Source organism: Symphalangus syndactylus, chromosome 4 (assembly GCF_028878055.3).
Source record: "Symphalangus syndactylus isolate Jambi chromosome 4, NHGRI_mSymSyn1-v2.1_pri, whole genome shotgun sequence".
NCBI classification, from domain to species: Eukaryota; Metazoa; Chordata; class Mammalia; order Primates; family Hylobatidae; genus Symphalangus; species Symphalangus syndactylus.
The window spans coordinates 130,133,112-130,159,537 of record NC_072426.2 but is presented as its reverse complement, the minus strand read 5'-3'; the positions used below and the strand labels follow the sequence as shown (position 1 = coordinate 130,159,537).

The 26,426-nt window shown below is 35.4% G+C and overlaps 1 protein-coding gene across 1 annotated transcript in view; it reads left to right on the top strand.

Annotated features, from left to right (window-relative positions):
- Positions 1-26,426, top strand: part of PDGFC (platelet derived growth factor C) — a 215,664-nt gene that overhangs the window by 150,313 nt on the left and 38,925 nt on the right. The window contains exon 3 of the mRNA XM_055276227.2: positions 14,219-14,399. Coding sequence (XP_055132202.1) covers positions 14,219-14,399 — 181 coding nt within the window. The remainder of the gene's footprint in view (positions 1-14,218; positions 14,400-26,426) is intronic.

The window sequence follows — 26,426 nt, the reverse complement described above, 5'->3', positions numbered from 1 at the left end:
AGCAATTCTCCCACTTCAGCCTCCCAAGTAACTGAGATTACAAGCATGTGCCACCATGCCCAGCTCATTTTCTATTTTTGGTAGAGACAAGGTTTTACCAAACTGGCCAAGCTGGTCTCAATCTCCTGACCTCTGGTGATCCACCTTTCTTGGGCTCCCAAAGTGCTAGGATTACAGGCATGAGCCACCACACCTGGCCTCAGGCAGTTCACTATAGCACCATGAGAATGGACTAATACACTAGCTAACTATCTGTGGTCATTTGATAAAAGAGTCTTAAATTAACTCTTCCTTGTTGAATCCCTATATGTTTCAATGTAAGCCTTTACCTATTCAGGAGAGTTATTCTATTATGGCATATCTGTAGCAGAATGGTATGATTATTTCTAGATCTGATGCAATATTGGTCTCTCCTCTTCTCAGGTCCCATGTAAAATTTCCCTGTTCAACACGAAGAAAAAAGAGAAAGGCCATCTCTTCTATAACACAATGGACATTTAACACTCTAAGTTATTCTTTGGTTTGTCTTCAGTATAAATGTTTATAATGTCAGCAATATTGAAATTGGTCATTTTGTTTCTCCCACAGCTTGTGCTCTGGGGCAAAAGATAATATATCTTTCAAATAAAAAGCATTGGGACGATTTAAAGGTTTTCTTTGCACACAAGTGCACAGGCAACCCTATTCCCATTCCTACCCAGAGTGATAACAAAGAAAAAAGTAGTGGTAATAGAGCAACATGCTTTCTATTAATCCATCAAGCAGAAAAAAAGTTAGCCAAGCTCTAAGTCTGAGAAAATATGTACCTCTAAACTTTTGTGTTTGAGAAATAACAAAGTATCTCCAACTAAAAAATAAGAAAATCCCTCCAAGGAGGGATTGCCTTCAATCTCTCCTTTAACATACTCTGCATGCTTCTATCAGCATTCTCTTCATAAAATATAGACCAGTACATGACCCTGTTCTGCAACAAAGCCATTTCTTCTGATAGCCTAAAAAGGGAAGTTCAAATCTCTCAGCTTAGTAGTCAAGGTTATTCACAATTTGATCCTCTCTACCATTACACACCCACCACTTACCACACCTCCAAGGCATCTCAGGCTCCAGAGAAACACATTGTTCTCAAATTATTTTCTCTATCTCCAGTCTAACACTATTTGTAGTTCTTATTTATCTGTAACCCACCTGTTACTTTATTTTCAGTAACTGTTCCTGAGTAGCCATTAGGTACTAGTCAGCTACTGACGTCTTGACTATTCTTCAAGGCCCAGTATACATTACTTTCCCATATATCTCCTCATTATGACTAATCTTTCTATGCTTCAATACTTAGATTACTTCTTATTTAAAGCCACAGCACTGTAGCAGACACTATGTTTGTCTACACAACTACAACGCACCCTCCTCTTCTTCCTTAAAGCTTTGGTGATCTGTTTAGGTCACTGGTATGGTTCGAATGTTTGTGTCCTTGCAAAACTCGTATGTGAAATCCTAACCCCTAAGGTGATGGTATTTGAAGGTAGGGTATTTGGGAGGTGATTAGGTCATGAACGGGATCAGCAGTCTTATAGAAGAGGCCCATGAGAGATCCCTCGCCCATTTAACAATGGGAAGACACAGAGAGAAGACAGTCATCTTTGAACCAGGAAGCTGGTCCTCCATTGCCAGATACACAATCTGCTGGTGCCTTGATCTCGGCCTTCCCAGCATCCAGAACTGTGAGAAATAAAATTCTGTGCTTTATAAGCCACCCAGTTTATGGTTTGTTACAGCAGTCCAAACAGGATGAGACAGTAACCACCATGCATGTGCTCCAGCACAGATGGGCTCCTAAAGCAAGTCTTGGGGATATGTAATGAACACTTTAAGCCAATCTGCTTCCCCTTCCCCTTGCCAGCGGCTGAGGTAGGCATACCACAGAAAGGAACCATAGCATCTTCCACAACACCAGGCAAATGTTCTTAGCTGACCTTAAAGTAGGGTTCCCACAACATATCTTAAAGAGGTACTGAATTTTTTGTTTGTTTGTTTATCCTGTCTTTTTCCTGCCATCGTGAACAAGACTGAAATTGTGAATTACAGTCCAAAACCCAGTTACATATTCTCAGGAGTGGTAGTAACTGTGGTGAGAACCAAAACCAGCTTGGACAATAAGGACCAAAACCACCTACCCTACCCAGTTCACTGTTTACAGTAACTTATCTATTTTATTGTCTTCAGTAGACTCCAGGAGATTCTTGCCAAGGACAATAACTTTACTGTTCATTATAGGAACTTCCCAAAAGAACTGTTAACTCCTTCAACTGAAGCATCAACAGTTTACTACCTAATACTACTGAACTCCTGTCCTAAAAATCCTTGCCTTGCTATTTCTGCTTCTTCTAAACTATTATATCCTGATTCTTGCCCAATCCTAATCAAGTCCCCACATTGAAAAATTCATCTTAGACCAAACTCCAAATTAACAAAATCTGGTTTAGCTTTTCTTCCTCCAATTCACTACTAAACTTGTCAAGGTAAAATTTTCCATCAGCACAGAAAGCAAATAAACTCAGCTCTGTTTTCTCAACATAGGGTCTTGGTGTCTTAGAAGCTAGCATTTAGTTAGTTAAATTGTTCTCAGTTATGTATTTGGCATAGGGCAAACATTGATTGGCTTTAGAAATTTATAAGTTCAGTGTGCACTTCTAAAGTAGTCATTAAAAACAGACATTGATGTACAGTCTAAATTAGTAGAAAAGAAAAATGGAATAAGAAAACAAGCTAAATGAATGCAAGAAAGGAAACTGAAGCAACAGAAAATGAGTACAAAATAAGGAATAGAACAGAATCCAAAATATCCATACAAACAATCAATGTACTAGATTAAATTCCACAGTGAAAATATGAAGATTTCTTTTGAAATTTTTTAATGCTACTCAAGTTCCTTTCTAGAGAGACAACTATAACATACACAGACACACATACTAACATGACTGGACACATACAAACAAGGACATAAGAAAGTTGAAAGTAAAAGAATGGAAAGAATGCCAGACAAAAATAACCAAAATTACTTGATGTTGCTACATTAACATTAGGCATAATATACTTCTTGAGGCTAAAACAAAAGATTAGTAACAATAAAAAATATTACATTTCTGAAATTGTATGCATCAACTAACATAATTTTAAATGATATACAGCTTTCAACTGACCAACAAGGTGAAATTTGCAAATATATGTAACCTCTATTAAAATAATTTAATGCAACTGTCTCAGAAATTGATATATCACAAAGAAAATATCAGAAAAGATACAGATGCTGTGCACAACTGCAAAAATTGATGTAATAGGAATATAAATATAAATACACTACCTGCAAGAACATGCATTTTTTTTTTTTTTTTTTTTTTTTTTTTGAGACGGAGTCTCGCTCTGTCGCCCAGGCTGGAGTGCAGTGGCGCGATCTCGGCTCACTGCAAACTCCGCCTCCTGGGTTCACGCCATTCTCCTGCCTCAGCCTCTCCAAGTAGCTGGGACTACAGGCGAAGAACATGCATTCTTTGAACAAAGAATATTTGAAAAAACTAAATATCTGAAGCAAATGAAGCAATTATTAAATTTCAAACAACCTAATTCTTTATTCAAAACACAATTAACTTAGAAACCTATAACTGCATCTTAAAAACTCATATATGTATTAAAATTTAAAAATTGTTTCTATATAATCTATGCTTTAAAAGAAGAGAACAATAGATACTGTAAAAATTTTGAACTGGGCAGAATATAAAATACCACATTATCAAAATTGGCAGGGCGCATCTACAGAATATCTATAAAGAAATTATTAAGTTTATATGAGCAATTTAAAAATAAAACAATTAAAATAACATTCAACTTCAGAAGTTAGAAAGTACTTCATAACAGAACAAAGGACACAATGAATATAAGAAAATAAATTAAAAAATATATATATATATACAGAGAGAGAAGCTAGCCATGTGGAGAAAGAGTTGTGCTTTGTGGAAAATTATTCATAATTTCTGCTTTGAATAATTCCCTCCTGGCTATCTAATTCCAATTCTATCGGAGCTCAGCACCTTTCATTGCCTTTGAACTATTTTACAACTCAGTAAAGTATAAATGATTTATATCAAATAAAAATAATTATTTTCTATAGACATATAAATAAACTATGTCCAGTGGAAGTTTAATTGACTTCTCTCCCTCACTGTGGAAGAGGCCAATTTTGCCTCCATTTGCACATTTATTTCTATATTCCCAATCTATAATTGTGTCTGTTCTTTGAATTGTTATTAAACTGGTTATAACATCTGATTGACCCCTTTATTAATAAGTTAAATAAAACATTTAATACGTGTTTCACAGAAACTAACTACAGGCATTATATTGGATAAATAATGTTTTACCTTGGTTTGAAATCTTATGCTATTCACAATTTACCAGGTTTTATCTAAGTTGTTGATTTTGTTATATTGTTTCAGTGTTTATGAGTATGATCATATAGTTTTTCTCCTCTTACTATTCTGAAGGGTCATTCTTAGTTTATCTTCATATTCATGAACTAAAGCCATACTCAGTCATAAAGTATTACAGGCATACCTTGGAGATATTGTTGGTTAGGTACCAGATCACTGCAGTAAAGCAAATATCACATAAAATCACGTGAATATTTTGGTTTTTCAGTACTTATAAAACTTAAGTTTACACAATACTGTAGTCTATTAAGTATGCAGTAGCATTATATCAGAAATTTGAGTTGTCATCTTTTTGCTCACATCCTGCCTCAATTTGGTGGCTGCTGACTGATCATGGTGGTGCTTATTGAAGGTTGGAGTGGCTGTGGCAGTTTATTAAAATAAGACAACAATGAACTTTGACATGTTGGTTGATTCTGACTTCCATGAAATATTTCTCTGTAGCATTAAGTGCTATTTGCTAGCCTTTTACCCACAGTAGAACTTCTTTCACAATTGTAGGTCAGTTCTCTCAGACCCTGCTGCTGCTCTATCAACTAAGTTTATGGAATATTCTAAATCCCTTGTTGTCATTTCAACAATGTTCATGGCATCTTCACCAGGAAAAATTTCAACCTTGAGAAACCAATTTGTTTGCCCATCCATAAGAAGCAACTCCTCATTCATTCAGTGTTTATCATGAAATTGCAGCAATTCAGTTACCTCTTCAGGTTCCACTTCCAATTCCAATTCTCTTGCTATTTCCACCACCTGTGCAGTTACTTCCTCCACCAAAGTCTTGAACCTCTCAGATTTATCCATGAAGATTGGAACCTGTTTCTTCCAAACTCCTGTTAATGTTGGTATGTTGACCTCCTCCCATGAATCACGTGTATTGTTAATGGCATCAAGAATGGTGAATCCTTTCCAGAAGATTTTCAATTTACTCTGCCCAGATTCACCAGAGGAATTACTATCCATGGCAGCTATTACCTTGTGAAATATATTTCTTACGTAATAAGACTTAAAAGTCAGAATTACTCCTTGGCCCATGGACTGCAGAATAGATACTGAGTTAGCAGCCATGAAAACATAAATCTCCTTGTACGTAAATCTCCTTATACGTACATCTCCATCAGAGCTGTTGGGTGACCAGGTGCATTGTCAATGAGCAGTAATATTTTGAAAGAATCTCTTTTTCTGAGCAGTAGTACGTTTAAAATATTTAGTAAACCATGCTGTAAACAAATGTGCCATCATCCAGGCTTTGTTCCACTGATACAGCATAGGCAGAGTAGACTTAGCATAATTCTTAAGGGCCCTATCATTTTTGGAATGGTAAGTGAGCATTAGCTTCAATGTAAAGTCACCAGATGCATTAGCCCCTAACAAGGGAGTCAGCCTGTCCTTTGAAACTTTGAAGCCAAGCATTGACTTTTCTTCTCTAGCTATCAAAGTACTAGATGTCATCTTCCAATAGAAGACTGTTTGATCTACACTGAAAATCTGTTTTTTTTAGCATATCCGCCTTTATCAATTATCTTAGTCGATCTTCTGGATAACCTGCTGCAGCTTCTCCATCAGTACTTGCTGCTTCACCTTGCACTTTTATGTTATGAAAATGGCTTCTTTCATTCAACCTCATGAAGCAACTTCTGTTAGCTTCCAACTTTTCTTCTGTAGCTTCCTTACCCTTCTTAACCTTCATAGAATTAAAGAGAGTTAGGATCTTGCTCTGGACTAGGCTTTGGCTTAGGAATGCTGTAGCACATTTTGGTAATTTGCTCAATTATTTCAAACTTTTTCATTATTATGTGGAAAGGTCCTCTCCCTCTCCTTGAGCCTCCTTATTCCCTGAGATACAAGAATATTGGAATAAGGCCAATTAACACCAAAATGGCCTCTGAGAGTTCAAGTGAAAGAGTCACTGTCTCTCACTTTAAATCAAAAGCTAGAAAGAATGGGCCAGGCACGGTGGCTCACGCCTGTAATCCCAGCACTTTGGGAGGCCCAGGTGGGCGGATCACGAGGTCAGGAGATCGAGACCATCCTGGCTAACACAGTGAAATGCCGTCTCTACTAAAAATACAAAAAATTAGCCTGGTAGTCCCAGCTACTCGGGAGGCTGAGGCAGGAGAATGGTGTGAACCCGGGAGGTGGAGCTTGCAGTGAGCCAAGATCGCACCACTGCACTCCAGCCTGGGCGACAGAGCAAGACTCCATCTCAAAAAAAAAAAAAAAAAAAAAAAAATAGAAAGAATGATGCTTAGTGAGGAAGGCATGTTGAAAGCTAAGACAGGCTAAAAGCCTGGCCTCTTGCACCAGTTAGACAAGTTGTGACTGCAAAACCAAAGTTGTTGAAGGAAGTGATGAGCACTACTCCAGTGAAGACACTAAATGATACGGAGGCAAAACAGCTCCATTGCTGAGTTGACACAGAATGTAACCCAGGGACACAAAGAGGACATGCTGTCAGAAAAAAATGGTTCCAATGGACTTGCTTTTGACACAGGGTTGCCGTAAATTTTCAATTGTAAAAGATGCTGTGTCTGTGAAGAGCAAGGAAACATGTTATGCATGTATATCTTTTAATCAAATCATATTTGATTACATTTTACTTAGGAATTTTTGCATTTTATTCTATTTAAGAGTGAAATTAGTCTTAATTTTTAATATCTAGTATTGCCATTTCAAAGAACTTTGATACAAGATTTAGCCTAGAATTTTTTTTTTTTTTTTTTTTTTTTAAGATGGAGTATTGCTCTTGTCTCCCAGGCTGAAGTGCAGTGGCATGATCTTGGCTGACTGCAACCTCCGCCTCCCGGGTTCAAGCAATTCTCCTGCCTCAGCCTCCTGAGTAGCTGGGATTACAGGCACCCGCCACCACGCCAGGCTAATTTTTGTACTTTTAGTAGAGATGGGGTTTCGCCATGTAGGCCAGTCTGGTCTCGAACTCCTAACCTCAGGTGATCCACCCACCTTGGCCTCCCAAAGTGCTGGGATTACAGGCGTGAGCCACAGCACCCAGCCCTAGCCTAGCATTTTAAAATTTAATGGGGAGGATAGCTGCGCTGGTCAAATTAAAAATTGTTTATATAAAATTGGAATGATATGTTCTTTTAGAGTTAAATAGAACTCGCCTATGAAACTCCATGTTACTGCATCTTTTTTCTTAAAAGAGAGAGGGAGACAGGGTCTTTCCATGTTGCCCAAGCTAGTCTTGCACTCCTGACCTCCCAAGTAATCCTTGACAGTCCTTTTCACTTCTTCTAGAGTTATTAGCATCTTAACTTTTTCTACTTTTCCAGTAAATATTGATACTTTACATTTTCTTAATCATCCATTTTATCTAATTTTTCAGGTTTAATTAGCATAAAGTTACATAAAACATACTTATACTTTTAAAATATATTCTTACCTGTGATTATGTCTTCTTCCTCATTGCTAACTTTGTAAATTCTCGATTTGTTCTCTCTCTCTAACCCCTTGTTGAGAATCAGCTTTTTGTTTTAATTCTGAATTTTAACTTTAATTTTGATTATATCTCTTACAGCTTTTGTCTTTATTAATTTTCACCTGATATTTTGTTTTGATTTGCTTAATTTTTCGAGCTTTGTAAGTTGACCTCATGGTTTATATATTTGTAGTTTTTTTTAGTAATAACATAATTTTAAATGATCAGTTTCTCACCACATAACATTTGTAAGCATTTCTCACAAGTAGAACTCTTCACGGTTTCATGATAATTACCCATTCATGTGTTGTGAGTCCTGTGAAGCATGCCTATTGGTTTTACTTACACATTTCCATGTAGGTTTAAAACTCTTCATAAATAATTTAGAGTGGCTGTTAATAAATATTACCAAATTAATTAAAATCAATCTCTATAAAATTTATAGGCCCAAATTACCACGTTGACTACTCAGTTTTATCTGTGTGGCCCTAATATTTCTCCAGTCACTGAAAAAGACTGTTTGGCCAATCTGAATAGAGATACAGAAATTCTCTGCAGTTAGGCCTTAAAATAAAGCAGATATAATTATATAGGCATATTTTAAATATAGTAAGCAGTATGGCTTAGCACTTAAGAGCATGGGCTCTAAGGTTTGACTCCTGAAAGTGAAGCCTTCTCTTTGCAGTTAGTTGCTGGTATGACCTTGGCCAAGTTACTTTGCTTTTCTATATTTTGTAACTAATAGACTGGATGGAGGAAAAGTGTTAATTTTTATGATTGTTGTGAGGATTAAATGAGTTACTATATAAAAAGTACCTAAGAAAAAACACTGCCACATAGGAATCACTTAATAAATGTAATTATTATTATTTTTTAAATTATTTTTATTATAATTTAAAGCATAGATAAACAATTTGCTGTTGAAATGGTAATCTAATACTTCTATTTTTGTGTACCAGTTGCATTCTGCTAAATTAAAGTATAAGCCAATACACACTGTAGAATGTTTGTCATCTTCTTAATTTTATTACCTTTCTCAACAAGCTCAGACTCCAGTTGACATTTGCAGGGCTGGGCCTTTTTAAAATCCACATTCATTTGTTGGCAGGGTTTCTTTCACACTACCGACAGGTTTGATAATTCATGGGGTAGATTTAATTGACAGGGTTTTAGTTAGCATGAACTAGAAACAGCCTGTTTTGCAGGCTTGGTTTATTTTTGCTGAAAGAAGCTGAGTGTCTGACAATTATGTTTACTAATGAATTCATTTCTTTGATATACTCCTTAAAATTCTCAGGAGTAAGAAAGACGTCCTCATGGCCTCACAGTTTTCTAATTCCCACATGAGAACGAAAATTTTGTCTACAACACCAGACTTGTTTGTTAAACATAAAAGAACATAAATCCTCCACAGGTCCCCAAGGGTGTGTGAGAGAAAGGGAGTGATCATTATAAACCACTTAGCCCTGTATGCTCTGTATCATGTTGCCATGAGAAAGTGATGTTTGATTGGCTCATAAAATAGGTTTAGTAAATCCTTTAAATACTGACGTGGCCAGTTGTGCACATTGGAAATTAATACCTGAGAGTGTATTATAAGGATTACCATGTCTCCAGAGCAGTCACCTGGGCATGTGTAGATTTCTGAATTTAAGGATGACTGTGTTTTGTGATTTCACTTTTATGTGTCAATATTGCTTAGTTTTATCATCCCCCTTTCATTTGGCTATGGCCCACAGATACGTTTTTCATCATTGTTTTCTCTCCATTCTCTTCTTGATGTTTGAACTATGTTAGCATATATCAGCCAACCAACCTTTGCTATGAATCCCATATTTTGCAAATGGTGTTGTGTCAGAAAATAAAAAAAATATCAAGTTGTTAAAGCAGATGACTTGGTTTAATGCGTTATTCTTTTTCTATCCTCACTTTGCATTCCCAAACAAGTTGAAAGGAAATATGGAATGAAGTGGCAACAGTGTGTGTGTGTGTGTGTGTGTGTGTGTGTGTAAATAATTATTTCATTAATAACTTTAAATTCCATAGACATCTTAATAGTTATTGTGTATGACCATAAAAATTAATGGTAGAATAATTGAATGAATTTTAGAATTGTATGTTTTTGTATGACACGAGTTCTGAGAAAATCTTGAAATGCCTAATTTACTATGAAACAATTAGTAGCATATGCTAAATTCTACTGTTTTATAGACAAGGAACACAGTACCTTATTAGATGTTTGTTTCATTTAAACTTTATGGAGAACAAAACTATATAGATTTTTCAAAGCACTGCCATAAATATATGCACTAGACTTGCATGAGCATGTAAGAATTAGTTGCCAGCTGTCTCGCTGCAAATCCAGAAATTTTCATAAGGATTATTTTCTAAATGGTATCAAATTCAGTTGGAAATCTTCATGAAATAGGTAATAATATGCTCATCACCCTTCTCCTATTTACAGGACAGTGGATTTTGTATCGACATAAATTAGATAAGGCAAAAGTTAAAATATTTTTGTTTCTTAATAAAGTGTTAACGTTTTAATCTAGATATTTCGGTGTTGTTAAAGCCCTTTTTAAAATACTTTTAAAGAAGTTACAGATCATATAACATATGAGGTAGTTTATTTTTAAACAGAAATAAAAAGAAGATAATATATAGTAAAGTAGCTATTTGAGTTGTTAATTTTAGACTTCCTGAAGAGAATATTCTTTTCTTTTTAGGATGCTTTTTATATTAGAAAGATTGAAATGGTTATTTTGAAAAATGGCCTCAAGAAAATTTTGTACACAATGTGTTCTGCTGAAGCAGTTTGTTGAAATGACTTCATCCTGGCCAAATCCAATGATACTTTTTAGTTTTCACCTGTTTGATCTTTCTTTGGCACTTGGCATTATTGACCACTCCTATTTCAGGTGAAATTCTCTCTTCTCTCTTACCTTAACGTCTGCACCTTCCCTCACAGTGGCTTCCCTCTTATTTCCCTGACTGCTCCTTCTCAGGATGCTTTTGTTAAAGGATCTTTTCTATTGACCCACACTTGAAATGTTACTGTTTCCTCGAATTCCTCGAACATGTGGTGATTACCTGTTTGTGTTACTCCCCTCTATGAAGCCTCCAGCGGCTCTGCCTCTTAAGTGCAAGGGTGGCCAACTCAGATGCCAAAGGGCAAATATAAGTAAATGAAGATAATCTGTATTTTTTTTAAATCATAGAAAGTAGATACAGATTTTTTAAAACTAGAAAGAACATGCCTCATCTAAACCTTTTTTCGTTTAGTCCCAGCCTCAGTTGCTATGAAGGCCAAGTATTCATTCCTTCACTCATCAAATACTGACACAGGGTTTACTATGTGCCTGGGGTGTAGGTGCTCAGGATAAGACAGTAAAGTAAACAGATATCTCCTTTGCTGAAGCTGACACGAATTCTGGAGATGAGCCCTCATGGAGTCACACAAAGCTAATGATATTTATTATTACCAGATCTTCAATTTTTTTAAAACCAAACATCCAGGTTTTCTATGAAATTCCATTTTTTAAAATGTTGACAAATTTTTTAAAGAGACATCGAGCCCATTGGAATGTGCCTACATGTTTTCAACATTGGCCTACCAAATAACAATCCAACGTCTTATTACCGTGCGATACCAAGACCTTCTCACCTGCATCTATTTGTCCACCTTGATCTCCATCTGATTTTTGTTTCCCACCCTCAATTCACGATTGACCATGCTTAGCCCTTTCTTTCTTCTATTACATCTTATGTATTGTACTTCTTGCTAGAATGCATTTTCATCCCCCATCCCTTTCACCCCTCGTCAGTCAATACTCACTGAAAGCCCAAATGTCAAGTCCTTTGTAAGCTGACCTTCATCTCACTGTATAAAATTACTCTCTTTCTTCTACTATTCCACAGTATTTCTTACATCCTCTAATTAGAGCACTTACCAATGTGTTTTATGGACCCAGAACTCAAAAAAAAGCTATAGTTTTGTGTTTGTTTCCTGAGAATCTAGCAGAGCAGTTTGTGCCAAATCAGTGCTTCATAAATCCCTGTCGAATGAGTGGTGGTAACCTGCATCACATAGGCTCACCTCCCAAGCACAGAACAAACAGATCCTGATGAATAGAAGCTTTGTTTCATGTGTAGACAACCTTGATATGAAAATTACCATTTGATAAAAATGATAATTATCAACTTTTCTGCCAGATAAATCTGAAATACCTACTTACGTCTGCTATACCCACCATCCCCGAACCACATACATACACTGCCTAACCCTTCCACATCCCGCACACATATACACTAAAACTCCTGGAATGGTTATACTGGCTGGCTTATGTACATGTAACTTATAACCCTGGACTTCTCATGTGATATAGCGAAATCGTATCTCCTCTTTGTCTTTGTGTTTTCTTATTTACTGCTTTTAAACTTCCAAGGTTATGTTAAAAAGTAGGTGTGCAGAGGTTGGAGGGGTGCAGGGCAGAGATGGGAGACAAACTTTCTTGAGTGGCAACTCTGTGCAAACAATGTTTTAGGTGCTGCACATGTGCTGTCCCATTTTTGCTTTCTTCAAATGTCTCGGAGTTAGGTAGCATTATTCCCAGTTTACCAGTGAGGAAAACGAAGCTGAAGTAGTTTAAGTTCCATGCCTTAAGAGAGTTTTGGATACTTCAGATTTATAAGTATAATTGTGTCATTGTACACTTTGTCTTTTTTCAGTAACTTTTTCTTTCATGTATTTAATGCTACGTAAAATGTAGTATTTTTGGTAGTCTGCTATCTACTGAATTTAAAATTTTGAAAAAAAGCTATCAGTGGTTTACAACCATGTCAGACTTCCTTCTAACAAAAGTTTTGCAATGCCCTGCTTAGTATTCTGAAATGCAATTCATAGAAGGAATTATCTGTTTATATGTGAAATTGTTTTAAAAATGAATATATTGTCTGCATGCTATATAAATCTATTATAATAGCAAAATAATTTATATTAAAATAATATGTTTCAATATATAAATGAACAGTAACAATTACCCTAGAAAAATAAAGGAAAGATGTTAGCATCTTTTAAGTCGACTCATTGCAAATGTGACAGCTGTAAATATAGACTAATATGAATATGTTTGTTTTAGTTGGGATGAAAATGGTATAACCAGTATTCCTGTTAGTGACATGTTTTTCCAAGTGAGTAACTCTTGGTTAAGTTTAAAACAAAACACGGAAAATTCCCTCAATTTACTCTATGGTCAACGTTCTTTAAAATTTATCTTAACTAAAACAGTGCAAAACATATATGCCTTTATACATGAGATGATGTAAGGTTCCAGACTTAGATGAACTGTAGTAGAAGTTGCACCTGCATGAAATGTCCAGTGAAATATTTGAAAGGCACGGAGGACATGGGGCAAATACTCATTTTCAGAACTTTCCAGTGTTGGGCATTCATGGACCTTGCCTGCTACATTTCCCTTCTCACCCCCAATCATTGAGACAACCTAAAATGTTTCCACAGATTTCTGAAACAGTCTGTCATGGGGCAATACTGGTCTCAGTGGGCACCACTGATCCAAACCTTCCAAACCAAAAGTTGACATGTGTTTAAAACAATCATTTATTCCTCTGTTTGAGATACTGTGTATACTGAAATGTAAAATAGAAATATGTGAGAACTGGTTCCTTTCTTCAAGGATTAACAGCCTAAGAAGATGGATCACTTATACACATACATGCTTAGTTAGAAATATTTATCAAAAAGAGAAAGATGACAGTGAGCTGAGAACACCCAGGAAGGTCACAGAAAGGAAGAACAGTACCAAGTGAGGTGCGAAAGATGCATATACAATGAAGTGACTCTAGGAAAGCTTGCATCACAGATGAGGAAAGAGAGCCAAGGCCCCTGGCCAGGATGAAAGAGTTACTCTCAGAAAGTAAAGGGCAGTAATAATAGGAATTAAGAGTGGAGTCACACTGCCATGTCCAAATGAAAACTATATTCAACAATTCATGAATCGAATGTCAGATATGGTTGCTCCTTACAAAATGTTTAAGTTTTAGGATGGTTATTTAGTGAATTTGGAATTCGTAAACAGAAAAACTAAGGACTCCAAAGAGACTTCAACTGGGCCCTCATTTTCAGTTGTGTCTCTTCTTTAGAATTCTTAATTATATGTCCCCGGTTAAATTTTGGATTAACTCATTGCTGTGCTCCATAGAGTCATAGCATCCACAGACATGAAACTTGTAATTGCCAGAATAACAGATTATGAAATGATGTCTCTTTCCCTTTGTCTTTTTGCAGGTATGATTTTGTAGAAGTTGAGGAACCCAGTGATGGAACTATATTAGGGCGCTGGTGTGGTTCTGGTACTGTACCAGGAAAACAGATTTCTAAAGGAAATCAAATTAGGATAAGATTTGTATCTGATGAATATTTTCCTTCTGAACCAGGGTTCTGCATCCACTACAACATTGTCATGCCAGTAAGTACCACTTTCAGATCCCCTTATTTAATTGGATCAGGTCTTTGTTTATTTTTTATTTTTCTCCCCTTACACATGAGAATCAGAAAAAAAAATCAGAAAATGAACCTTGCTGGGATTTCATTTTTATGTAAATAAATTAGGCAAATTAGAAAATATGAAATCTATATTTACCATGTTATATTCATGTATTGTTAAGCAGAAATTTCCCTGTTTGATTGCTCAGGAGTCTATGAAATATTATCTAGAAAACTGATTAAATAAAGGAAATTTAAGTATTGGTTAAGGGTATAGCTAAAAAGAAACAATAAAATGCAAACTGAATTTTGAAAATGATAATTTATTCATTTAGTAATAATAGAATCATTTATCATGTATGATTGAAGTTAAAGGAGAAATCTCTGAAGTATCTTATAAATGTTATAAATTGTGTATGTTATAAATTGTGAATTTTTATCAGTTTTATTGTGTAGATTATTTAAGATATCTCAAACTCTATTCCATTCTGAAATACTTTTTGCCAGTATATATTCTGTACTATTTTCTGTGTTCCTTTCCAAAACTTTTTAAAGTTTAATATAATACTTTAATATTTTTAAATTTAAATTTAATAAAATGTAACAATTCTACCTATAAATGAAAAATGTTAATGATAGACAAAGATGTACATTTTTATTAATAGGTAATAGTTTAATACTGATTATTTGCTTGATTAAAGCCACTAAGAATCTGTTTAGTATACTTTTACAGTATCTTGTTTCACAGAACTTAGTGAGTTTAATCTAGGGTGGCATTGAGGGCTATGGATACACTTTCACAAAGTGAAATATTTCTCAAATATTTAAATATGGAATATATTAATTGTAGTAAAAAACATACTAGCAGGTCTTTGTGAGAGCAAAGGTTTTATTCATCCCAAACATGCTACAAAATAAACTTTAAATTAAGGATATTATTTATATTTTAAATGAACTTCTCTCTATATTATATTAATTTAAATGTGTATAAATAGCAATCTACTGTCCTCCTATAGAATAAAACACAAAAGCTAAAATGTGTAAATATCACTACTGAAGGTTTTTTTTTCTGATTTTATGACTACATAGATTATCTGGTTGTTTAACCCAAGGAGTTATATGGATTAAATCAAATATGTAAAGATAAAAGCATACTATATGTATGTATTACACATATACATAGTAGACATAGTATATGTATGGTATTTATAGCAGCTAGCTGAGTTCTGAGCACATAATAGTCTCTCAATAAATACTTGAATGCTGAGTTGATCATGCAATTCAGTCACCCAGCTTAACTAATAGAAGATTCACTGTATATGTGTGAAAGTTGTCAGATTCATGAGCCTTGTGATGAAGTAAGAACCCAACGGTTGATTGAAAGTGCCATCCATCCTCTTGGCTGAGAAAAGTCCTGTCACCAGGGTTGACCTATTATCAGAGATTTACTGTTATTTACTGTTACCTATTATCAGATTTACCACATCTGGGAGACTTTAGGCCAAATGTATGTCATTGGTTCCATTATTGGAATTAAATTGACCACATTTTTAAATGACTGTTTAATTATTTAACAATGATTGGTAAATTGTCAATATGGACTTCAATGGGCTATTGTCAACTCTCCTGGACTCTATTGAGCCAGGCTTTATGTGGCAACTACATTGACCTATACTGGGCTGTAGATAATGGAGATATGTGGGGAGAAAAGGCATAGGAGTTCTTGTAATTAAACTATGTTTAGGAAAACAATAGACTTTTGGACTGGAAGAAACAGGAGAGCACGAAGGTAGGGTCCTACATTGCCTAATAAGTATAACTTGGTGATTTTCATTTTTAAGATTGCTTTCTGGAGAAATTATATGAATTTTACAATCTCACAGCTTTGTTTTTTCTGTGTTTAAATTTACGTTAACAATTAACCTGCCATTTCTTCAGCTGTCCTTTGTCTTGGTTCCATATATCCATTCATCTCTCTACTTACAGCCACATTCATTCTACTCTTAATAAACTTTCGGCAGAAGGGTGAGATCCGATGAGTTAGAATTTGACAAGCAGTTATGCTGTTAAGCCTTGCAGAATGTTTTGAATTATCATTGTGTACTCCTAAATTACACCCCTCCCTCCATGCACCCCATCCACCCCCCACACTTTACTAACAGGGTGCAATCCATCAATCTTATCTGTGTAACAGATTAATGAAAGCCTAAAGCAAGAAAGTGTGCCTCCTGGACAGCAGACTTAAAAGTTCTTGAGGCATTTGCTCAGGGGCAAGGGTCCCTCCAAGCCCCTGGATCATCTCCGATACTTTTATTTTTCTCTTTTTGCTCTGGATAAGCTTCATATCAGCACACTCAGTTCCCCAGAGGCAATGGTCTCATTGATTACAAACCTACCTCTGCAAAATTCCACTTTAGATTCCACTGGCCACAATGATTTCTTTGTAATAATACAAATATTAACTACTAGTTTATAGTAGACAATTAGCTTTCTGCATTGAGGTTTGTCAGGAGTGCCTAGCACAATGCCATTCACATTGTAGCTGCTCATTAAGATTTCATAGAAATTCAGCCATTTCATCTTAGAGTTGTCTAAAACCCACAGGGAGCTATACTACCTTCCTATTTATTATATGTCACCTTTGTTCCTCTCACACAACAGAGATAATTCATAAACCGGAAAGCAGTAGACTCACAGGAATGACACCAGATATTCTGCTGTCCTAATATATTAGGCTATATTACCAAAGACACATTCTTGCATTAGTTAAAGAATTACCCTGGTTTTCTTTTTAGGGGAGGCAGTGAGGAGTGGGAATTAGTGGGACATCCACTGAAGTTAAAGAATTTAGTGCATACTAATGATTTTATAAACATTAGTATATACAGTTAACATTATCTGCTTTTCATAATCAACCCAATGAATATTTTGCATGCATTAATATACAGAAAAAAATTTAAGTGAGCTTAATCACATTTTTTTCTAGGACAAATTATGGGTAAAGTTTATTTTGAAATTCTTTATATTTCACAGGTAAAGAGATAACCCTGTAGCCTTCTTTGGGAATATAAATGGATATCTGGTTCTGGTCAACATTTAAGACTCCTTGGTTCTGATTACCATGTGTCTTAGAAGCAGAGTTTCAATACATTAGTTAAAATTTTCAGAAACAGTTTTTGCCACACAGGTTGCCATTAAAAATTATGTTCACCCTTGTATGATGATTTACCCACTCTTTTTTTCTTCAGTTTATGAATAATAGAACATATAGTTAAATAAGAGATGACTTGTTCATTTGAATAAAGTGATGCTCTTCTAATATTTAAAGATTTTACATATTTATTATAAATATCAGTACCTTCCTTTATAATGTTATGATTTCCATATCATTTTCTTGATTCACGGGTACCTTACAATAAGACATAAATAAAATTTCTCTCTCCATTTTTTCATTTGGTATTATAAACTAAACCTAGTTTTAGAAATAACTTTAGCATATGGTGTTTACTTGAGGTTATAGCTAGTTATAGCTTTTTAAAACAGTAGTACTAGAATTGCTACATAATTTTAAAATTATAGCATTTCAATGATATTTTAGAGAATTATTTATGGAAATATTATTCTCCAGTCATGCTCCATTAATAACTAGTAAAAAATAAATCCATGCAAATTGATACCAAATGATACATATAGTGTTCAACTATTATGATTGTGCCTAAGGAGTTAATGTCTTTGATTTTTTTCCCTTTCTGCTAAAAGAGAAAAAAAAAAAGACCTGGTAGATTAGCAGTGAGAGATTGTTTGGGAAGAAATGAAGCAAAACTGAAATAAAACAGTGCAAGCTTGTTTCTGTTTGGAGGCCACACACAGTGAGAGCCCAGAACACATTTCAGATCTTTTAGAAAGAAAGGAAAATTTCTTGTTGAATTTCAGAGTAATTTATAATAGATTATATATGTTTTACTCTGTGTACTGTAGCATAAGCACCATTATTTAAAATGTTAAGAAACCTAAAAAGGCTGAAATAATAACTTTTCCTCCAGAATCAAAAGACCTTATTAAAAGTTTTATTTCTCAGTTCTAAAAGTAAAAAGTACTGCATATTTTTTGGTCAGAAAACTGCTTCAATTAAACCATACCTATTTTTAAGTAAAATATGCAAATCTAAATCTGAATTTTTAAAGTTATTTTGGTCTTATATTTAGAACTCTTCTTCTTGAGTACAGTGCTATTTGTTGCTTTTTTAATGTCTATGAGATTTGAGGATTTTCTTATTCTCCCTCCAATTTGGTTAACATTGTGAAAAATGATTACCACTGATTTTTCTTAAATGGTTTTATTGAATATTATATTTTTCAGTCTCTTAGTCTAAGGTTTCTGATCCAAAGTAATGATAATGTTTACAATAATTTGTTTACTTTTTTCCATTTAATGAGTATATCAGTTTAGATTAAGAGAAATAGAAGTTATAGCCACCATACAAGTGGAGTCCATGTATATATTTACCCTCTTTTTCTTTGCCTGATAAGATGGGCAGGGGATGGATGAACTGAAGAGTACTTTAACTCACAACGCTTCAGTGAGCCTCATCTTCCTTTAAGTTGCCTCCTAATTTGTTCTATCACTTCTATGATTTTACATTTTAGAAAACTATGTATAATCAGTGATACTTGTTTGGATATTGAATCTTGTTTATTCTTGTTATTAAATTATATACAAAGATTAAATAATAATATAGAATAGTATATAAGTATTATAGCCACATTATAACCCCCACTGTGTGTTTTTCTTAATGGTGATTTTGTAAATGACTTATCCAGAGTTCAGACGGTGTACTGGCCAGCATGCTCTGCAGAAGGGTGTAGGGTTTCTGTGGGGAGGGGTTAGAAGGACACTTGATGCCTGAGGTGCTATTAAGGAATGCATGACTGATTGCCAAAGTGGTTATTAATTATGCAGGATACGGTGAACAAAGCAGCACAGTGAATATTGAAGTGAGAGGGGGAGAAGAGGAGGGAGGATATATTTTTTCATCCCTTCTGACATATGCCAGTAGGTTATTTCACTGTTAATATCATGTCAAGAAAAGTCTTAACTGAAAGCCAGATTTGCTTTTATGTTCAGGTTAAGAAAAAATCCAACCAACTCTCAAACAAGGCTTCAAATATATTAATTCACTTTCTTTCCTAGGAAAAAAAGGAGCATGCCTGGAATAAAAATACTTAGATCAATGTAATAACACCAATCCTACAGAAAAAACATTAGTGTTAGAATATACTCAAGATTTTTTAAAACGTTAAATTTTCATAACTTATTGCATTGCATTCCCCTATTGTTAAACCAATTCTAATAAGTCGACATTTATTTGAAAACTTACTTAAAAGAGATTTATATTTACTCAAGGAGAATTAAGAGAAAATTTGATTCTTAGAACTTTTTTGTATTTAGAGACTGGAAGAGGTATTTCAAGTACTGTTTATCTGTACTGTAGTCTGAAGCACTTGTTGAATAATTAGATTTTTATTAAAATACACAATATACTTGTATATTTATGCAAGGAGTCTTGAGATTACAGTATTTTATTGCATATAGGAAATTATATAATTGCTATAGAGACTAAACTCTTACTTGGCTAAGAATTGCTTAATATATTTTTCAATTCCACTTCTAGTCCATGGGCACAATGCTCTCTTTCATATGACCATCATGGTGTCTCTGTTTCATTTCTACTGATTCCTTTCGTTCCAATTAATTTCTTGCTGTCTAAGAAAAAATTTCACAGATGCTATGATTTGTAGATAGAAAGAAAAAGGCAATCAGCACTATGTAGGAATGGTAAATGGCAGACAGATTATTCTAAGTCATTTTATAAGAGGGTTGTAAATAAAATCGTAGATTAATTGAAAGCTTGAGGTTTGATTGATTCACATTTTTTTTTTTTTTTTTTGAGACGGAGTCTGGCTGTTTTGCCCAGGCTGGACTGCAGTGGCGCTATCTCGGCTCACTGTAAGCTCTGCCTCCTGGGTTCACGCCATTCTCCTGCCTCAGCCTCCAGAGTAGCTGGGACTATAGGCGCCCTCCACCGCGCCTGGCTAATTTTTTTTTTTTTTATACTTTAAGTTTTAGGGTACATGTGCACAATGTGCAGGTTTGTTACATATGTATCCATGTGCCATGTTGGTGTGCTGCACCCATTAACTCGTCATTTAGCATTAGGTATATCTCCTAATGCTGTCCCTCCCCGCTCCCCCCACCCCACAACAGTCCCCGGAGTGTGATGTTCCCCTTCCTGTGCCCATGTGTTCTCATTGTTCAATTCCCACCTATGAGTGAGAACATGCGGTGTTTGGTTTTTGTCCTTGCGATAGTTTACTGAGAATGATGTTTTCCAGTTTCATCCATGTCCCTACAAAGGACATGAACTCATCATTTTTTATGGCTGCATAGTATTCCATGGTGTATATGTGCCACATTTTCTGAATCCATTCTATCGTTGTTGGACCTTTGGGTTGGTTCCAACTCTTTGCTATTGTGAATAGTGCCGCAATAAACATACGTGTGCATGTGTCTTTATAGCAGCATGATTTATAGTCCTTTGGGTATATACCCAGTAATGGGATGGCTGGGTCAAATGGTATTTCTAGTTCTAGATCCCTGAGGAATCGCCACACTGACTTCCACAATGATTGAACTAGTTTACAGTCCCACCAACAGTGTAAAAGTGTTCCTATTTCTCCACATCCTCTCCAGCACCTGTTGTTTCCTTTTTAATGATCGCCATTCTAACTGGTGTGAGATGGTATCTCATTGTGGTTTTGATTTGCATTTGTATGATGGCCAGTGATGATGAGCATTTTTTCATGTGTTTTTTGGCTGCATAAATGTCTTCTTTTGAGAAGTGTCTGTTCATGTCCTTCGCCCAGTTTTTGATGGGGTTGTTTGTTTTTTTCTTGTAAATTTGTTTGAGTTCATTGTAGATTCTGGATATTAGCCCTTTGTCAGATGAGTAGGTTGCGAAAATTTTCTCCCATTTTGTAGGTTGACTGTTCACTCTGATGGTAGTTTATTTTGCTGTGCTGAAGCTCTTTAGTTTAATTAGATCCCATTTGTCAATTTTGGCTTTTGTTGCCATTGCTTTTGGTGTTTTAGACATGAAGTCCTTGCCCATGCCTATGTCCTGAATGGTATTGCCTAGGTTTTCTTCTAGGGTTTTTATGGTTTTAGGTCTAACATGTAAGTCTTTAATCCATCTTGAATTAATTTTTGTATAAGGTGTAAGGAAGGGATCCAGTTTCAGCTTTCTACATCTGGCTAGCCAGTTTTCCCAGCACCATTTATTAAATAGGGAATCGTTTTCCCATTGCTTGTTTTTTTTTGTCAGGTTTGTCAAAGATCAGATAGTTGTAGATATGCGGCATTATTTCTGAGGGCTCTGTTCTGTTCCATTGATCTATATCTCTGTTTTAGTACCAGTACCATGCTGTTTTGGTTACTGTAGCCTTGTAGTATAGTTTGAAGTCAGGTAGCGTGATGCCTCCAGCTTTGTTCTTTTGGCTTAGGATTGACTTGGTGATGTGGGCTTTTTTTTGGTTCCTTATGAACTTTAAAGTAGTTTTTTCCAATTCTGTGAAGAAAGTCATTGTGCCCGGCTAATTTTTTTTATTTTTAGTAGAGACGGGGTTTCACCGTGGTAGCCAAGATGGTCTCAATCTCCTGACCTCGTGATCCACCCACCTCGGCCTCCCAAAGTGCTGGGATTACAGGTGTGAGCCACCGCGCCCGGCCAGATTGATTCATATTTTATAGCTAAAGCCACAAAGATTTAAAAGCTTGGAGTTAAAATGGCAACCTCACAACTCTTTCCATCTAAACCACCATCAGATTTAGATGGGAAGAGTTGTTTTCTAGAAATAAGTATGGTGCAAGTTAAAATTATAAATTAAATAGTTTTTCTTCAATATTCCTACCCATTCAACACCCTAAATCCCTTAATTGATCAGATATTTGTTGAGAAAATTCAAAGATGTATATAATAGCTCCCTTGGTCTCTAATAACTTATCTCGTTTCAGAGGAAAAAATGCATACCTATAAAAATACAATATGTGAGTGTCATGTTGAGTGGTTTGGAAAGATTTTGAGAAGGAAGATGGGAATGTGGAGAGCAGAGGGATGTCATAACCCTTAGATTAAAGAAAAAAATCAATAAGCAATCAAACAAAAACTCCAGGAGCTATTCAGTATAAACTTTTTCTCAAATGTATTATAAAAATCTCTCAAGCTTATTAAAAATACTTGTTACCAGATTAGTCAGAGATCCTCATTTTCTTGGTCTGGGGTGATGCTCAATTATCTGTGTTTTCATCAGATATGCTTGGTGATTCAGTTGCTCTAAACTATAGTTTGATCAGAATACAATTACTTTTTTTTTTAACTTGCCAACATTAACACAGTTATTTATTTGTTTATTTATTTATTTTTACAATTATTTTTATTTCAAGATTTTGGTGAATTTTTTTATATTCAAACAAATGAATTTTATTTGAATAGATTGGAAACTCTGCACACATTTTTAATACATGTGTTCTCTTTATTTTTCAGGGTTACAAAAACAGTGGGACTTTCCCATAAAATTAGGTAGATATATTTCAGTTTCTAGCACTTGTATTTATTGTACCAACTCTTCCAAGCAGTATATTAAAGACTGTCAATTTTGTCAACGGTCAGTGTCTGCTACCCATGGAACTATGAAAGATTGTCCTCTGCCGCCTTTTCTGTTCAACACTAAACTTGTTTGGTAATTCAAAGATGACATAGTTCCAGCACTGAAGCACAATTCTGGAATAGATATTCATTCATTCTACAATGTTAGACACTTTTAGTAAAATAAGACATTTCCAGTTGTCAGGAAATATTCTTTCATTTTCTGTATACATTTTTTACATTTAATTTTAATTTTGTCAGTTAATTTTGCACCTGTTTCTAAATGGCAAATATTTCTCTTACATTTGTTACAAAAATAGCAGTTCATACCACTTTCCCCTTCCTAAATGATTTTCCTCCCTTTTGTAGTCAGGCACTTCCAATTTTTTGCACTGACTCTTTCGAATTTACCTCTATGACTCTTATTTAACATGCTTTTATATCTACTTCTTCACTCTTTTACAAATTACCTATCGATTTCTCACTGGAAGATGAAGCCATCTTTCACTTTCTGTCACCCTCCTGCTTTTACCACACATACAGATACTTCCCAGCACCCCATCCTCTATTATATCTTGATTATATCAAATCCAAATTCATCGTGTACATTATGGTTGCTCTGTAGTCATTTTTCTCAGCTGAGCCATGAACTATATACCATGACTACATTTCCGTTTCTGTTCTTTTTATGTTTCCCTTAGAATTATTTTTTGGTTTGTTTAGCTTTTATATTCATCACTGATTCATCCTGAAACTGTTCCTCAGATTGTGTAAATCTCCTCTCAGTACAATCAGACACATTTGGTTTTCTAATAATTTCGTCTTCTTCAAGAAATCTTTGCTGCAACCATCTGGCCTGCTCCAATGTAGACTGCTCGCCCTTTAGAATGGCTGCACAACTGTCATCCTTGAAATCTCCTTCTGCCATCATCCTGAGTATTCCTTTTGACGTTTTCTTGCATTAGATCCTCTGTTTGCTGGATCTTTTGTCTTCTTGTGTCTCAGTTTACTTCCTTGTTTGCGAAGAGAGTAAAACTTCCATGAGTATACTGAGAAAATGGAGCATCAGAGATAAAATTTTTGCAGCCTTGCATAACTTAAAATGCTCTAAGTATTAACCCTCAAACTTAAATGAAATACAGATTAAGTCTAGAATTTAAGTTGGCCACTTAAAAGTTGATTGGACATTCTGTGCCTGTGGATGGGCTTGCCCACTATTGTCTTTACTTTATTGTGTGCTGGCTTAATCAGTTTCTTGAAAACACTCTGATTCCTCTCATCTCTTTTCTAAGAGTATAAATACTGGTTACCAATGTTCTGAACTAGGAGCTGAGTTGATTAACATTGAGATATTTGGCATTGTGTATATCTAATATATCTAAGTTTTGTGTATGTAAAATGTATGTGTGTGTGTGTGTGTGTGTGTGTGTGTGTGTGTTTCTACTCTACCTTCTCCATACTCTCAACTCTGCTTGGGTTTTCCACAGAACAAATCTAAACTGTCTTCTGCCAAGAGGAAAGCAGATTTGGGGTATCTGACAGTTTCATTAACAGATTTTCAGTCATTTTTTTATTGTTCCTTTATGTGTATTTGATTGCTTCTTGGCTATGCCCCTGCCAAATTTTGCAAAGCCCACCAATCCAATGATGACACATCCACCTTCTTTTTAGTTTTCAGAATTTTATTGCTGTTGACTCTTTTCTGATTTTCTTTGGCCTTAAGGGTGTAAGCAAAAAAGTATGTGAGACAGATCTCAATCAATTTAGAAGTTTATGCTGCCAAAGTTAAGGATATACCCAGAAGAAAACAACACAGAATCATCAAAAGAGTCTGTGGCATATGCCTTTCTCCAATGATGAATTTGAGGGCTTCAGTATTTAAAGGGGAAAGGTGAGCTAGAGGGGAAAGAGGGAGGATATAGTTACCACACGTTGCAAGAAAAAAGGGGCAGGTAGGAAAATAGACAGTTACGTATTTGTCTCGGGCTCACTAATCTGGCTTTTTGTGTAACATAAGGTGAACATAGAGTAGCTAGCTACCTGTGAAGATATTTAACCTTTTATCTGTCGCTGTCTACTTAGGAACAAAAGGAAAAGCAGTGTCTTGTATGACTAAGGTTTCAGCTTAATTTTTTGCTTTTAGCATAATGAATTGGGGTTCTGAGTTTTTATTTTCCTTTCACAAGGGATTATGCATTTTACAAACACCTTTAGAATTAATAATTTCAGGAGAGAACAGAGCCACAGTTACCATCTTTGCATTCTTTCTTTGTTAGTGGAATTCATATATTGATGTTCATGTTAAAGACTGACTTCATATTTGATTAATAAAATATTCAAAACACTGCACAAGTATATTAAGGACATGGTATGTGCCAAGTGCCATGCTCTACAAATGGCTTCCAAGGAGGAATTCTCCATTTCCCTCTCATGCCAGATAAAATAAACCCTAGTAGGCGACGCTTTGCATGATTATCCTAATACTGTGTTTACTTTTTTAACCCAAGAAAGGCATACGTAGAGGTTGGTACTGTAACCTTCCGGGGGACTCTTTTTGTCAAGTGCCCAGGTAGAGCTGATTTATCAAGATGGGGGAATTGCAATAGAGATAGAGTTTAATGCACATAGACCCAGCTAAACTGGAGGCTGGAACTTTATTATTACTCAAATCAGCCTCCCCAAAATTCAGAGGCTAGGGTTTTTCAAGGATAGTTTGGCAGGCAAGGGAATGGGTGCTGCTGACTGGCTATGGATGCAGTCATAGGGGCATGGAAATCGGTCCTTCTACCCTGACTCTGCTTCTGGGTGGGGGCCACAGGACCTGTTAAGAGTCTGAGTGGAGCTGTTGGTCGTCAGAAATGCAAACGTCTGGAAAGACATCTAAAAGACCAATCTTAAGTTCCACAATAGTGATGCTATCTGCAAGAGTAACTGGGGAAGTTGCAAATATTTTGACCTTGGGAATAATGGCTCATAATCCCTTACTTCTACACCTTAACAAAGTTCAGGCTTCTCTCATTCTCCTAACCTCGTAGTGTTTCATTCATTTTACAGTGACAGTTGAGTTTGGGGAAAGGTGTATTAAAACTTAAGCTATAAACTAAATTTCTCCCAAAATTAGCTTTGTCTAGGAATGACTAAGGGCAGTTTGGAAGTTAAAGGCCATATGAGGGTTGGTTAAATGAGAGCCCTTTCACTGTCATAATCTTCTCACAGTTACAAATTTTGCAAAGGCAGTTTCAATATTGATGAGCTATTTAGCATATCTTGAGTTCTGTTATAACATTAATGTAATGTCTAGTTGCATCC